Source organism: Podarcis vaucheri (assembly GCF_965113315.1).
Source record: "Podarcis vaucheri genome assembly, chromosome: 6".
NCBI classification, from domain to species: domain Eukaryota; kingdom Metazoa; phylum Chordata; class Lepidosauria; order Squamata; family Lacertidae; genus Podarcis; species Podarcis vaucheri.
This window is the reverse complement of record NC_138764.1, coordinates 66,863,031-66,878,191: the sequence shown is the minus strand read 5'-3', so window position 1 is coordinate 66,878,191 and position 15,161 is coordinate 66,863,031. Positions and strand designations below refer to the sequence as shown.

General features: G+C 43.8%; 1 protein-coding gene across 2 annotated transcripts in view; it reads right to left on the bottom strand.

The window, feature by feature from the left end:
• IKBKE (inhibitor of nuclear factor kappa B kinase subunit epsilon) overlaps positions 1 to 15,161 on the bottom strand; it is a 36,717-nt gene that overhangs the window by 9,203 nt on the left and 12,353 nt on the right. For both annotated transcript variants that reach the window (XM_082228297.1, XM_082228298.1), the window contains exons 9-15: positions 13,546 to 13,742; positions 12,547 to 12,611; positions 10,596 to 10,687; positions 8,081 to 8,182; positions 4,377 to 4,452; positions 3,793 to 3,902; positions 454 to 530 (exon numbers count right to left, since the gene is read on the bottom strand). In XM_082228297.1, the coding sequence (XP_082084423.1) occupies positions 454 to 530; positions 3,793 to 3,902; positions 4,377 to 4,452; positions 8,081 to 8,182; positions 10,596 to 10,687; positions 12,547 to 12,611; positions 13,546 to 13,742 (719 nt within the window). The remainder of the gene's footprint in view (positions 1 to 453; positions 531 to 3,792; positions 3,903 to 4,376; positions 4,453 to 8,080; positions 8,183 to 10,595; positions 10,688 to 12,546; positions 12,612 to 13,545; positions 13,743 to 15,161) is intronic.

Genomic DNA, 15,161 nt, shown 5'->3' with positions numbered 1-15,161 from the left:
AAAACAAGGCTTACAAGTTTCCCTTTTGTTGTGACAGAAGAAACTTTGTTAGCACTTGAGACAATAAACTTTTGTTCTGACACAGTCTACACAGGCACTTAGCAGATATGAGCACCTGCACGCAAAGCAGCCACAAGCCCCATACTTTTCAGACTGGGGTGAGCAGCCTTGAGATTAGCCACAGCTTTCAGAATTGTTATCTTATCGGTACAGGTGCTGCTGAATGGATGGCTCAAATCCCCAAGTACAGCAGTGCCCACCTGGCATTTTTGTTTGTTTCAAGATACTGCTGCTAAGAAGCCTGCTTGGGGCTATTTGAGTATTTCAAGGAATCTGCCTAATCAGACCCTTTAAAGACGTACCTGCCCTGGTAGTGGCTAACAGACCTCTGATTTATGAAATCTGTGCAAGCTGATGATTACATAAGAGAGATTATCAACGTTAGCAACTCACCCCTGCATTTCCGGGTCTTCTTGAACTGGTTGTAGATAAGCTGCATCTTGTCAAGGCAAGCCTCCATCTGCTGGATGCTGAAGAACCAGTTTGGGAAGCCAGTTGTAAGATAGAAAGAAAGGAACTAATCAGTTCAATGCCATCATGGGCCAAGGGCTGTGTCTGCTGTAACAAAACTCCCAGTGGACCTGGTCCAGAAAGGAATGAGTGGGAGGCAAGACAGCTACTGCACTAACTCTCGTTGTTAGCTCTGTTCCAAGCACAGTCTTACATCACAAGAAGCAACGTTAGTATGGACAGTCTTCACCAGAAATCTAGAATCTGATGCACAATCATATAATTTTTCTTGCAAGCCCTCAATGATGTCAGTGAACCAACACCTGTCTGTCCCTAGAAGACACAAACAGGAGAATCAGCTGTGGATGCTGAGAAAGATGCATTGGCCTTTCTGGTGCGACTCCTAATAGTAAAATCTTGAACTGCATCATTACAATGTCAATTGAGATATAAAATGTTCATCCAAATGCAATAGCTCTGCACCACACGACTCTTCTGATCATGTAGAAAACAAAGGCTCAAAGCCTATACTCTAAGCCCACTATACTCTATTAACTATCTGAAGTATTTATCCCTCCCCCCCATTTCTTTATTCCTCTTTACTACAGCATCTGGTCCATTACATTCTTTTCCATAAGTCTTCACACCATTTCTTCAAGGAAAAGAGGTGAGTTGCTAATCCTATTTTACAGATGGGAAACTGGAGCACAGACAGTTTTAAAGACCTGCTCAGGCACACAGAGAGCTCAGACAGACAAGAACATTGCAGCTGGTTTTAGCAACGTCCATCCTGGCATACTCAATCTGTCTCAGTGAGGCCAATGTTGATGCCGGTTTTCTTGTACAAATCCCTGAGTGCTGTGCCAGACGCTGGAATGATGCATCTAGTGGAAGCCTTAGCACTAATTGAGAATGTGAGCTAACCACTTTCACCAGCCAAATTGCTAAGATAATGTAATGTGAGAAATGTAAATTAAATGAAGAAACATTATTTTCCTACTAAGGCATATGGGTGGGAGCTTCTGCTTGCTCAGCATTTTGGCACGAAGTTGGAAGTGAGAAACGAAGCTATAATGAACTGTGTCTTATGCACCAACATGAAATGCATCACCCACATATAAGCCAGTATTACACACAATTGTTGCATAGGCAAGCATGAGATCAGTACAAGCTGTGCATAGCAGGCAAGTACTGAGACGGTCAGCTGAGAGGAATGAACACATCCAAGAACGGACACTAAAACAAGTGATGCTCCTTTCCTTCCTGTGATGCTTTTCATGGAGGTTTCCCTGATTACAAGCATCACCTCTCTCCAGCAGCAGCATAGCAAAGGACTTCGAAATGTGAGCCCAATTACTCACCAGGCTGCATGCACTTAAAATATTTGCAAGCCACCCTTCATCCAACAGTTTCTAAGGTGATCAGTAACAAAGAAAACTAAAATAATAAGACCATAACATTTACAATATTGTGGCAGCAACTAAAAATATACAAAGGGTGTTGCATTACTGGGGTACCAGCACCAAAGAAGCCTTCTGTTTTGTAACATAGCACACTTCAGCTGAGGAAGGCACTTGGAGAAGAGCTTCAGCAGAAGGTCTGAAGTCATGGCCAGGCATCCTCCTCCTCCTCCCCAGCGCAAGAGAGTTTTCTACCAAGGGCTTCTCACTTCTTACCTCTATTATGTTGTCCTGTTCCCTGACCACACCCTATCCATATGATATCTCTCCAAATGATGCTTCAGCTGATAGTCCATATAATACTTCTCTAGCTGCCAATATGGCTGCATCACAACTTCAAGAACTCGTTTTTGGTAGTCTCAATTATGTAGAGAGATTGCATGCTATCCACTAGTCAAGCTCACCTGTTCACAGGTGTGGGAAGGTGTTCTTTTCTAAACTTACATGCTGGTGAAGTTTTTCCTGCCAGGTTCAAACTGCTGCCTGAAGCATCCTAGGGCATCATTCCTTCCCTGGGTTGCGTATCAGTACTGCCCCTCGCATCTAATCAACATGATTCCACAACTCATTCTCATTGTAGCTGCTTTTTCCGGGAGGCGGGGTATCAGGCACTGCTCCATTCACTGAGAATGTGCTATTTACTGCTGGAGGATTATGCATATTCAGACCGAGGGATGTTTTTGGCCCTGGTCACAAGACTATTATTACCCGAAGCTTGAACATAGGATCTCTTGAGACACGTTTAAGGTATCAACGAAGACAGAGCCTGGCTGAGCTTCTCCAGACAGAAGAGGCAAAATAGATTGCACTTGGAAACCTGCTGTTTGCTTCCCCAGTGGCTGGAGTTTAATCAAGGCTATGTTTACATTGTCACTTATTTTTATGGTGTGCTCATCATAGTCAGTGTCACAAAGCCATTTGCTGGCCAGCATTAATAATATGGCTTGGTAAGGAAGCTTAGAGGGGTGTCAGTCCACAAAGAGAACTAGTTCCTTGTGAATGCCAATAACCAAAGCCTATTATAAGCAATACCACCTGAACTGATTAGACTGGCATAGATGAGGTAAGAAAGACTATACAAGGGATACTGTTTTTATCTGCTGCTTATTGGTGGGTTTAGTTCTTTTTAAACATTGATACCGAACTAATGAACATCAGGTTTGTTGTTCTAGTGTTCCTTTTTTGTAACTACTTTGAATGCCTTTTTGGTACAAAAGTGACATTTAAATATTTTAAATAAATAAAATGGAGTCTTTCCACTCCACGGGGAAAGTGTTATTGTTTTCATTTGCTATTATGTTACATATTTTTGTGTTTTTATATTATAAACCACCCCATGAGCCTCAGACAAGAAATTTGAAATGAACAAACAAACAAGTATTATTTTGGCTACTTGAAAACACATAGAACAGGTGATCCATCTACAAGAGCCTGGTTAGAAGAGGACCCTTCCTAAGAGGACATCTATTGTGGAGTTATCACAAAGGCAACAATATCTCATTCCCTAGGAAAATTATATTCCTCCTCTTGGAACCATTGGAATGGGGTTATATCAGAGACATAGGCCCTTATTGGACCAGGCTCAAGAAATCACTTGTAAGAAATCAACCTCTGTACTATATTTATAACAAATGGTTTGATATCACCAAAACCCTCTAGATTTTTAGGATATGGATATTTAAGCAACCATTACTCTTATAGTAAGTCTTGCAATTCAAGCTTATGTATGTCTACTCAGAATTAAGCCCCACTGTGCTCACCTAGACTTACTCCTGTGTAAGGGCCTTGTAGCCTTTAACACTGAAAATACTATTCTACCAACCTTCTGACTTCTTTTATTTGACTCCTTTTCTTTCCCACATCAGACAGAATGCATTGCACAACCGACTGGTGATCAGAGATGCTTTGGAAACATTTAGAAATTTCTTCAACCTGAGCCAGAAAAGACAAAAAGGAAGACCAGAAGGTTTCACTACAAAGCATCTATGATTTGCAAAACTTACATTCCTTCCTTCCTTCCTTCCTTCCTTCCTCTCTCTCTCTCTCTCTCTCTCACACACACACACACACACACAAAACCAGCATTTCTTGCTCACACACATGCATTAGGCATATATTATGATAGATACTTATATAAAGTCATTAGATACAATCCAACTTTATCATAGTTCTCACAGCAACGCTAAGAATGTATGTACAACATGTATATATGTAAAACCATCAATCAAAAAGAAGACCACCCGCTCTATTCCCTTAACCCATTTGTGTTAATCAATCATTACACAGCTACTTCTTTTCCCAAGTAGCTCTGGCTTAGATCAGACCTTTTGCATACAAGAGAAGTTGCCACACAGAACTCTCAGCTGTCTAAGTTGCTATTAACAGGTGGTCATGGGAATAACTCACAGCTTGAAGTCTTGTTTTCAGTTCCGCCAGGCCTTTAATCTCTGGAACCTCGCCAACCCCAGCAATAGTCTCGTACCTATTATGGTGAATGGGATAAAAAAGAAAAGAGGAACAGTATCTGATCAGTCTTCAGAGGGGCTTACCAATCTCTATAACTGCAAAGTAACCAAAACAGGAAAAAAAATTCAATTTACCCAAGAAATTTCCATAAATACAAAGAAGAACTGTTGCAAAAAGTTTTCAAAATGGCATGGTGGGAGTGGGGAAGAGAAGTGTTGTTCGCCACCCACTGCATCACAGGAAACTCTCATGCAGTAACAGTCCACATACAGCAGCACTTAAAATGCAGTGGTTTTCTTAGCTGGTGTCTGTGTGTGGTGGTGATGTAAAACCACAGTTTCCCAGAAAGCAAAGGGGAAAGGAATTTGGAGCTACGTACAAGCTGCAGGGAAAGAAAAACCAAAGCTTAGGGATCTGAGACAGAGAGCAGAGAGAGAAACAACAACACAGGGACACAAGTGGGACAAAGAGGCAGCTGTATTTGGAAATGAGAAGACCCAGGGAATGAGGTGGGAAAGGAGAGCTGAGACCCATGGAAGAGAGGCCAAGGTGTCAACTGGAGAAGTGAAGGTTGTGCATTTATTGGGCCATTTCCTGGCAGATGATGGCACTGGGTAATTATGGGCTTGCAAACATGTTCATCCTCCTACATCCTTGCTTTTTAAAATTTTAATAAGCAGTCAGTCTCCTTTCCCCCACTTCCACAAAGCTCAAAATTGCAGTGCTGCTCTCTGACTTCATCCCTGTGGCTCCACTATTTTTGCTGTACTCTGTAATACAGAGCATAAGAAATCTCAGCCAGACTTGGCCACTACTCTAAGCTCCTATGAAACAGGGGACAAATGTTCAAAAAGTGCAGTTGCCTCTGTTATTGCTGGTAATCCCCCAAGAAGAAGAGGCTACTTATTGTCCCCTTTCACCCAAATTATATCCCCTTTCTCTGGCCTTAATTGTCTGTTAGCACAACCTGGCTGTAAGCAGCAGTGAATCTTGATGCACTTAATAGGCACTAAGAGCTTCCTGCTGTGGAAAAATTTGATCTCCTAGCTCCTCCAGATGGTGATTTTCCACATTCCCGGTTCAGTAGTATATGGCACCAATGGGCAAATGGGAGGCATTCCAGAAAACAACAACCCTAGATATCTTTTTCCCCAGGGCAGCTTCACAGTGAGGATGTGAGAAGGCAACCATTTAGATAGCAAGCAACACTTGATCCCAAACAAATTGTCTCAAGCTGAGTGCAGATGGCTGCAAGGGAATCAGCACAAGCCCTCTGGATCTGGGGAAGTACTGCTCCAAGTTCCCTGAGGTATCTGGACAAGCCTCTAGGCCATGGGTAGGCAAACAAAGGCCCGGGGGCCGGATCCAGCCCAATTGCCTTCTAAATCCAGCCACTGGATGGTCCGAGAATCAGCGTGTTTTTACATAAGTAGAATGTGTCCTTTGATTTAAAATGCATCTCTGGGTTATTTGTGGGGCATAGGAATTGGTTCATTCCCCCCCCCCCAAAAAATTATATAATCCGGCCCCCCACAAGGGCTGAGGAACAGTGGACCGGCCCCCTGCTGAAAAAGTTTGCTGGCCCCTGCTTTAGGCTGCTCTGTGAAGAAATCTTTCCCCAAGGCTGCAAACATAAGAGCTGGTGAGATGGAGAACGGAGCGTTAATAGTGAGAGGATAGTTGACTTGGAACGATTCTGGTCTTCTGCTGCTACCTTCTGCTGCTTTCCATTCAGACAGAGCTCAACTGTGAGGTGACAGAGCTGAAGCATACCTGGAAATAATCATGACTTGACTTGAGCTGTCCCTCTAGCCCAGTGTTTCTCAACCTTGGGTCCCCAGATGTTGTTGGACTACAACTCCCATCATCCCTGAGCTCTGGTCTTGCTAGCAAGGGATGATGGGAGTTGTAGTTCAACAGCATCTGGGGACCCAAGGTTGAGAAAGGCTGCTCTAGCCCAAGGGCAGCCAAGGTATTCCAGCACCCAACAGACCCAGTCAATGTGGCCAGTGATGGAAGTATTGGAAGGGCACCAACATGGGCACAGTTAGGATTTATTTTATGGAGGCAGGCTTTATGTTAGGGGGAGGCAGAACCAAGTTATCTGTGATGCAATTGGTTTAGGTATTTTTATTTATGATTGGGGAGGGGGAGCTGCCCTCCTGGCTAGGCCCATGGGCACCATCTTGATTACCTCTGCCCTAGCCAGTGGCTACAGTTTGTGAACTGAAGTAGTGAGGAAAAGTATTTTGCTGAGGAAGCGGACTAAAGGCCAAAACTATTCAGGTATGCTGTTTCTTCATGCTGTGAAACTCGCGTGAGGAAGAGTGGGCTGTATGTACTGGCAAGGCCCACCAGCTTTCATGCCACACCTTCCCCTGGTATACAGCCCCCCCCATGACCCCCATGAGCTGAAGAGCAAACCTCTGCAGCAGGGGGCCTCCTGTGCTCATGGAGGCTTCTAATTTACAGGAGACTGAAAATTAACACAAAAATAGGATAGAACAGACATATGAATGAACACATGTGAAACACATGTGATACGAAACATGCTGATCCATCCATTCTTTGCTGCCATCTGTTTCTACAAACAGCAGCACACACAGGACGAAGAGAAACCAGGCATCTGACCTTTCACCCAACCTAGCTGTCAGGGGCTTCTAGGAACTTGAATTTTTGCAGCCCTGCCCATTGTTCATGAGGCAGATGGAGTTTTGGGTTGTTGTTTTAAAGGCAGACTGGGTAACTGATAAGTGATAATGAGACTTGATTGGTTTAGACTAGAGCATCTCGCCGCTCCTAGGTTGACCAGGCAACGTATTTTAAAGCCACTTTGTGCTTCATGGAAAGCTCTTATTTGCCCACCAAGAACTTTGATTTATCTCCCTTTGTGAACACAGGAAAGCCAAATTAGGCAGCAATCCTCAAAGAACATAGCTCTGCTCGCTTTCTGTCCAGATATTGCAAACTGGCCCAGCTAACAGTTTGTCAATTTACCGAAGCAAGGCATTTTCCCCTTTAAAAGTGAACAAGGACTACTTTGCCAGAATACAAAGAAGCTTCCAACCTTCTGTCCTCAAGAGATATGTCTTTGATCATATATATGCATATGTACGCACACAAACATATTGCAGAATGAGAGGGAAGAAGTCTTTCTGCACCTTCCTCTTGGAAATGGAAAGCACACATACAAAACACACATATGAAGCAGAAAGCCCACTGCACCCGTGACAAGAGATATATTGTCATCTAATATTGGGAGAAGGCAGTTGCAATCCCAAAGCATTATTAACCCCATGATAATCAAAGCACTTCTCTGAACTTGGGCCTCAGACCCTGGCATCTTTCTGCAGGACAGAATACTCCTCTTATGCAACGAAGCAGGGCAGTTAAGTAATTTAAGACTCTGAATTTAATGGTCTTATAGGTCCCCTCTCTCTATAGATGACAATGTGTTTTTCTTCACTAATTTCAAAATGTGGTAAGCCTGACCAGCTGAGTCTGGGCCAGTTCATTCAAATTTTGCTGAATAGGGCCCCGCGCATAGGCTCCCAGGTTCTGTCCTGGGGGTTCCACTGCTGTAATGCATGTTGGGTTCTAGGTTGGCTGCAGTATCACAGTTACCACTGAAAAGCAACACTTACAGCAGCAGAACCTTCATCTCTTCTCGTTGCAAGCAACTGAGTATTGCCATCACACCTTGCTTCTTCTCTAGAATCCGCAGACACTCCAATTTCAGGGTCTCACTGCCAAAAAGAAAAAGAAAAAAGGCAACACCAGAATTTCTGGTTATATGGGCCTCAGGTCCCTTGCACAGACTTGCGTTTATACTGTAAAAACACATATTCCACAATCTTCCACTTATTCCCTGTTTAAATGGAGACTTGTCTTCTCTTGACAACAAAAAAGTGAGCTGTCCACTCCCCACCCACAGCAAAAATTCCTGGATTCCCCACCCCCTGCTTTGCACAATGAAGGGCAACTTTGGGAGAGATTCTGATCTGGAAAACAGTGCACAAAAGCAAGGATTGAACACTGCCTTTCCCTGCTGCTGCTGCCTGCAAAACAAAAGTTCAATTATTGGTGGGAAATGGGAGAACCAATCACGGATCTCTCTTGCAATATATAGCTCGGCAGTCAGGAGTATGTGGGTCTAAAATACCACTGATTTGTTTGCAGTGCATTTTAGAAGGAAAGGCAAGGTTGATTTGACATCTCTCCCCCCCCCCATATTTTAGGACAGGGATGTCTCAACCGATGATCTAAGGACCTCCTTAGATTTTGTCTGGCCCTTACAGCCAATTATTGGTTTCCTGTAAAGCTCAGAGGAAGGCTATAGTGTGGGAGTACCAAAATATACATGGGGGTAGGAAATGTGAGCTTGGAGAAGAATGCGAGGACAAAGGTACTTGTGCCCTTCCTGAAGCTGGTTCAAAGACAAAGATGATGCCCTTCCACTCCTGCTGCCGAATACAGAGTTATATTTCTGAGGAATTTCAGCTCAGTTCTAGTCCCATCCCCACTCCAGCCACTGCTGTGCTCTGGAGTATACACTGCATTGGAAGCAGCCTTGTTTAAGTTAAATAACAATATTATATAATGAGTGAGTACAACTCTATGCCTCTTTATATAAACCCTTTCTTGTAATGGAACTTGAGGCCTTTTGTGCACAATGTGAGAAATGACTGTTCTAAGAATGCCTTGGAGTTTATTAGTTAACTGGATTCTTCACAAAATGTATGGAGTAGCCAGGAACAGACATTGTTTCTGGTCTATAAACCAGCTAATGTTTCCTTCAGCTCAGCTGCTCCTTCCCACATTAGCCACATGATTGTCTCCCTGTCTCGTTTTGACATTCTATATTCAGAAAATAATTCCTGACATGTTGGAAAGTGTGACAATTCAAGCCACTGTATCCATTCATTCTGCACACACTCACCCCCAATATTGAAGAGTTATATAGCTATAAGGTTTAAAGTCAACAGGCATGTCTGCCCTGCCATAATCACCACCCTACTTTCCATACTATCTGCCTGTTTATTTCTGTAACATGAAGAAAATTCATGGTGTTCCACTGACTAGGCTGGAAACTGGTTATTTTGAAAAAAAGCAAGCTTGCACAGAGGAATGAAAATGTTATCACATAATATTCATTATGCTGGAAACACTGAATCTATAAAACCCCTACTCAAAGTTTTCATCTGGATCTATGCATATTGTTTTAATAAAGCACCAAGTGCTTCATTGTTGCTTTTTAAGTTTATAAAGTGGGTAAAAAGAAGCTCAAGTTACTGACTAAACATCAGGAAGAACTGTCTAATGACGAGAGATATTTGACAATGGAACGAACTCCCTCAGAAGGCGGTGAATCTCCTTCCTCAGAGGCTTTTAAGCAGAGGTTGTATGGCCATCTGTCATGCATGATCTAGTTGAAATAACTGCATTGCAGGGGGTTGGACTAGATGACCCTTGGTGTCTCTTCCATCTCTACAATTCTATGCTTCTGTGAATGAGAAGCACCAATAAAAACCTGTGCACTACATTGCTCACTGCTCTGTAGAAGGATAACAGGGACCTTAACGCAAATGTTCAAAGTCACCAAGCAGGGAAGGATCAGGATTGCACTTCCCACCTTGCAGCCCATCTCTAGACCACTTGTGAAGCTAACATTTACACAGTTTGCAGTACCCAATGCTCAATGTGCATTCGTCTGTGCATGTGCAAGCCCGTAGGTCCAATACACATAGAAAGCTCTCTGCGTCTAGGCAGGAATAGCTGCCCCCAGGGACAAGGGCAAGAGGACAGGCCAGCACAGTCCTCATCACCTTCACGTGGCAAGTTTGAATGCGGAGCAAAAGAGACTTGAGTGGAAAAAGAAACAGGAAAAAACAACAAGGGGACAGTCAGTGAAAACATGTCATTTGCCAGAGAACAATGGCCCGAATTAGGCAAGCAGTTGTGAACATTTGCTCACTCGCTATAATAGGCAATAGTGGTGTATGGCCTTTGGGCAGCCACATAAATGTGCATGCTGTATGCTGTTTGGGAAAGCTGGAGGAAATGAGTGATCTGAACGGAAGCTCAAGGCACCTTAATCAGCTGTCAAAAAAGACCCTGCTGTATCGCTTGCAACGCACCAGCAGGAGATATTTTACGTACCTCACCCAATATAGGCCTCTGAGCATGAGCTCTTGACACTGCAGAAAGGACTGAGATATCCTCAAAGTCTGGTGAGTTGCAGTCAGGACACCCTAAAGGATAAAGCAACAGTGTATATGATTGCCCTGTAAACTGCAGTGCTGCCACCCTGCAGAGTTCCCAGATATACTCAGAGACAAAATTCAGATCACACAGAGATGTTGAAGAATTAATCACCCTTCACATGAAGATCCCAGGATGGGATCATTAAAACACAATATTAAAAAACTATTTAAAACAACGTACTATCACAAAATTAAGGTGGGCCCCCAAAATACCCTAGAAAGTTACCACTTAGAGGGAGACGATGTAGACGACAAGAAACCAGGTGTTAATCTGTGGCTGGGGATGGAGGGAGAACGCCGAATAGGAAAGGGGCTGGCCATTATAGGAAATTCCCTCCCTCTCCCTGCCTGAAGCCAAGAGTGGAGCAGAGCACAGCAGAAGCAAGGATGAGGGAAGGGGGATTTTGAGCTGGAAATATTTATCCTTTAAAGCAAAGGAGGCTAACCTGTGGCTCTGTGGATATGGTTCGACTCCAGTTTCCATCATCATAGGAGGGGGATCTGGATCATGGTACAGTGGTGCCTCGCAAGAAGAAAAGAATCCGTTCTGTGATTCTCTTCATCTAGCGGTTTTTTCGAAGCAAGCCCATTGACGGATTAGCGGATTAGCGCTTTTAGCGGCTTATCGGATCAGCTGATAAGCGGCTTAGCGGCTTAGAAAAAGGGGGGGGAGGAAAAAAACCCAGCAGGAACTCGCAAGACATTGTCGTCTTGCGAAGCAAGCCCATAGGAGATTCGTTTTGCGAAGCACCTCCAAAACGGAAAACTCTTTCGTCTAGCGAGTTTTCCGTCTTGCGAGGCATTCGTCTTGCGGGGCACCACTGTATTTGAGCTTTAATATCCATTAACCCTTTTGCTACATAATCGATGGGTGCCACATTTCCACACACTTGCATTCCACAGCATTTTAATATTAATGTAAATATATGTTTTTGTTTAAAGAAGCTGCCAAAGCAAAAATATCAACAACCCCGAAAACAAAACCATTTTCAGTGCAACAGCTCATCTGAGATATTTTGCTCCATTTTCATAACAGCCAAGAAATGAAGTGAGATCAAGGCTTACGAGTCACTGTCTGAAGCAGAGATATTTTTATAGTGCAAATCAGCTGTGGGGAGGAAGTATTCTGATGCACATGTTCCAAAGACAGTAAGGTTGGAGGGGACATAATGAAGTCTAGTTTAAATGCTTCTGAAAGGTCTGCGTATCAGTGGCTATCACTCAATTGAAGCTCCAAGTACAGATATATATCTGCTAAATGACACACGTGAAGGTTGCAGCCTTGCTTGCCATCCAACTATCACAGTTGCAAACAATTTTATGAGCGACACTTTGGGCTTGATCCAGCAGGTTGTTTATCCTTTTAAGCTGCAGTCAGCCCCCAGAATCAAAACGAATGCAGCTGGTTAAGTAGCTGGAATGGTTTGGGCAATGTTTCTCTCTCTCCTCCGTCCCATCGCTTGAATCACCTGGGGCTTAGGCTGCTGTAGTTCATCTCTCTCTGGCCACAGATTTAGGTGATAGAAAAAGAGGGGTGTGTTGAATAATCTACTCCAGGCTTCCTCAACCTCGGCCCTCCAGATGTTTTGAGACTAAAATTCCCATCATCCCTGACTACTGGTCCTGCTAGCTAGGGATCATGGGAGTTGTAGGCCAAAAATATCTGGAGGGCCGAGGTTGAGGAAGCCTGATCTACTCCTTCCCCCAGCCATTCCTGGATATCGGAGCCCGTGAACCCGGGTGCCAGCCATAAGCCTTCAATTCTTGTATTGTCTGGGTAAGAAACAGACAGGGAACAGCCCTTCCAAATTGCCCCTAGTCTCCCTAAGCTTGTAAGCAAGGTATACCTTTGCTGTGCTGCAATCTGCAACGACATCAACTTTTGGGGGGAATTTTGGGAACTCCAAAGCAGCTGAAACACACACAAAAAATCAAAAATCAAATCACAAGCTTTCCCCACATTCCATATCAAGGAAAAGACATTGCTGCAACATAAACCATAGTGAATGTTGGGCAAAATGTGCACCCATTAGGAAAGAAATGCTGCAGCTGTGGAACTACACTGACACCTAGTGCCCAAAATATGCCAACCACAAATATGGATATGTATGGGTGATTATGAACGCCAGTCTGCAACAGAGCAGGGAACTTCCTGGGGTCTATCTCTGTTCCATATAAACAGGACTATGGTGCCAATTTTGTATGGAGTAAATGAAATTAAAAGACCCCTGCTTCTTGGGAGAAAAGCAATGACAAACCTAGACAGCATCATAAAAAGCAGAGACATCACCTTGCCAACAAAGGTCCGTATAGTTAAAGCCATGGTTTTCCCAGTAGTGATGTATGGAAGGGAGAGCTGGACCATAAAGAAGGCTGATCGCCAAAGAATTGATGTTTTTGAATTATGGTGCTGGAGGAGACTCTTGAGAGTCCCATGGACTCCAAGAAGATCAAACCTATCCATTCTTAAGGAAATCAGCCCTAAGTGCTCACTGGAAGGACAGATCCTAAAGCTGAGACTCTAATACTTTGGCCACCTCATGAGAAGAGAAGACTCCCTGGAAAAGACCCTGATGTTGGGAAAGATGGAGGGCATAAGGAGAAGGGGACGACACAGGATGAGATGGCTGGACAGTGTTCTTGAAGCTACCAGAATGAGTTTGACCAAACTGCGGGAGGCAGTGGCGTGCTCTGGTCCATGGGGTCACGAAGAGTCAGACACGACTAAACAACTAAACAAAAACCACAAAAATGAGTATAGACCTAGCTATGAATGCAGAGTCATAGTAAGCAACTACTCAAGGCAGGCAAAGAGTTTATGTGCATGCGAAACTACACAAACTCACGATCTCTGTATCTCAGCATCACTGGATCCCGAAGTTCTGTGCTCAGCATGATAAGAGGGCAGGTTTCAGTGGTTTTGGGGAAACGATGCGCCTGCAGGTTAGGCTCCAGTTCATAGGAGTAACCCTCAAAGAAATACTCCTGGTGATGGGGAGGTATATTTGTTTGCCTGAAGACATCTTCTAAAAATATGGGTACTCTAAAGAACACAAAGCAGAGGGACAAAGAATCATTGTTTTCATTTACAATGAAGCAGCACCCCTTCTTTATCCAAGACAGGCAGTAGTACCCTCTCTAGAATTCCTTCCCCAGGAAAACTTGCCAAGCCAGCTTTGTTCTCACATTCAATAAATTATTCAAAATATCCTGATTCTAGTAGCCGAATGGATGCTGTTCAAAACTGGGTTAAAAAGACCTGCTGTAGGGAATGAAATGACACCCTACCCCCTGCCAAATATTGTCAAATAGGGACCACAGAGACTTAGTTAGGGTCACACTAGTCTCCCAAGTCACCGTGATTATTTTAACAGAAATGCAGGATAAAATGTTCAAAACAAAGATAAAAAGAATAGTTACAGAGCAACTCTTCCTCCCAGAACACTAACATTTCAAGAGAAAGTGCCTGCTGTTCTCTTCTGAACACTAAGCAAAGCAAAAACCCTTGATGGTAGTGGATGGTGATTATGATGATAATAGTCATTATTATCATAATCAATAAAATGATATTTTATTAAGGTAAAGGTAAAGGTACCCCTGCCCGTACGGGCCAGTCGTGTCCGACTCTAGGGTTGTGCGCCCATCTCGCTTAAGAGGCCGGGGGCCAGCGCTGTCCGAAGGCACTTCCGGGTCACGTGGCCAGCGTGACAAGCTGCATCTGGTGAGCCAGCGTAGCACACGGAAACGCCGTTTACCTTCCCGCTAGTAAGCGGTCCCTATTTATCTACTTGCACTTAGGGGTGCTTTCGAACTGCTAGGTTGGCAGGCGCTGGGACCGAGCAACGGGAGCGCACCCCGCCGCGGGGATTCGAACCGCCAACCTGACGATCGGCAAGGCCTAGGCGCTGGGTTTTACCCACAGCACCACCCGCATCCCTGATATTTTATTAGACCTACTTAAATTGATGCAGGATCATTCAGGCTTTCTGCCTTAACCTATTTCATATATTCTACTGTAGATTACTATTCTGCTAGATGACTACTCTCCCTAAGGCAGCCATCATAACATTAATCACCCAGGTGAACATGACTGTGACCCACCTACTGCTTCCTAGAAGTGAAGTCAGCAAAGTTTTTGTGCCATGCAGAATTAATAGGTTCTCAATCAATAGTCACTCATTAAAAAATAGGCAGTTGAATATTCTGATCTTGTCAGAAACTAGGAGGAAACAGCAATTTAAGAGTCACCCTATTTTTTTATACAGCTATTCCAAAACATCCAGTGCCTGTGAGATAATAGCAAGGCACATCAGCTTTATTTATTTAACCAAATACATTATCTCCAATATTCAAAAACCCAGAACTCAACTTTCCAACTCTAGAATGCAGAGTGCTGCCACAACAGCAATCCTCAGTTCTGGATATTGTTATTTATATGCAACTTAAGCTTTCTCAACTATTT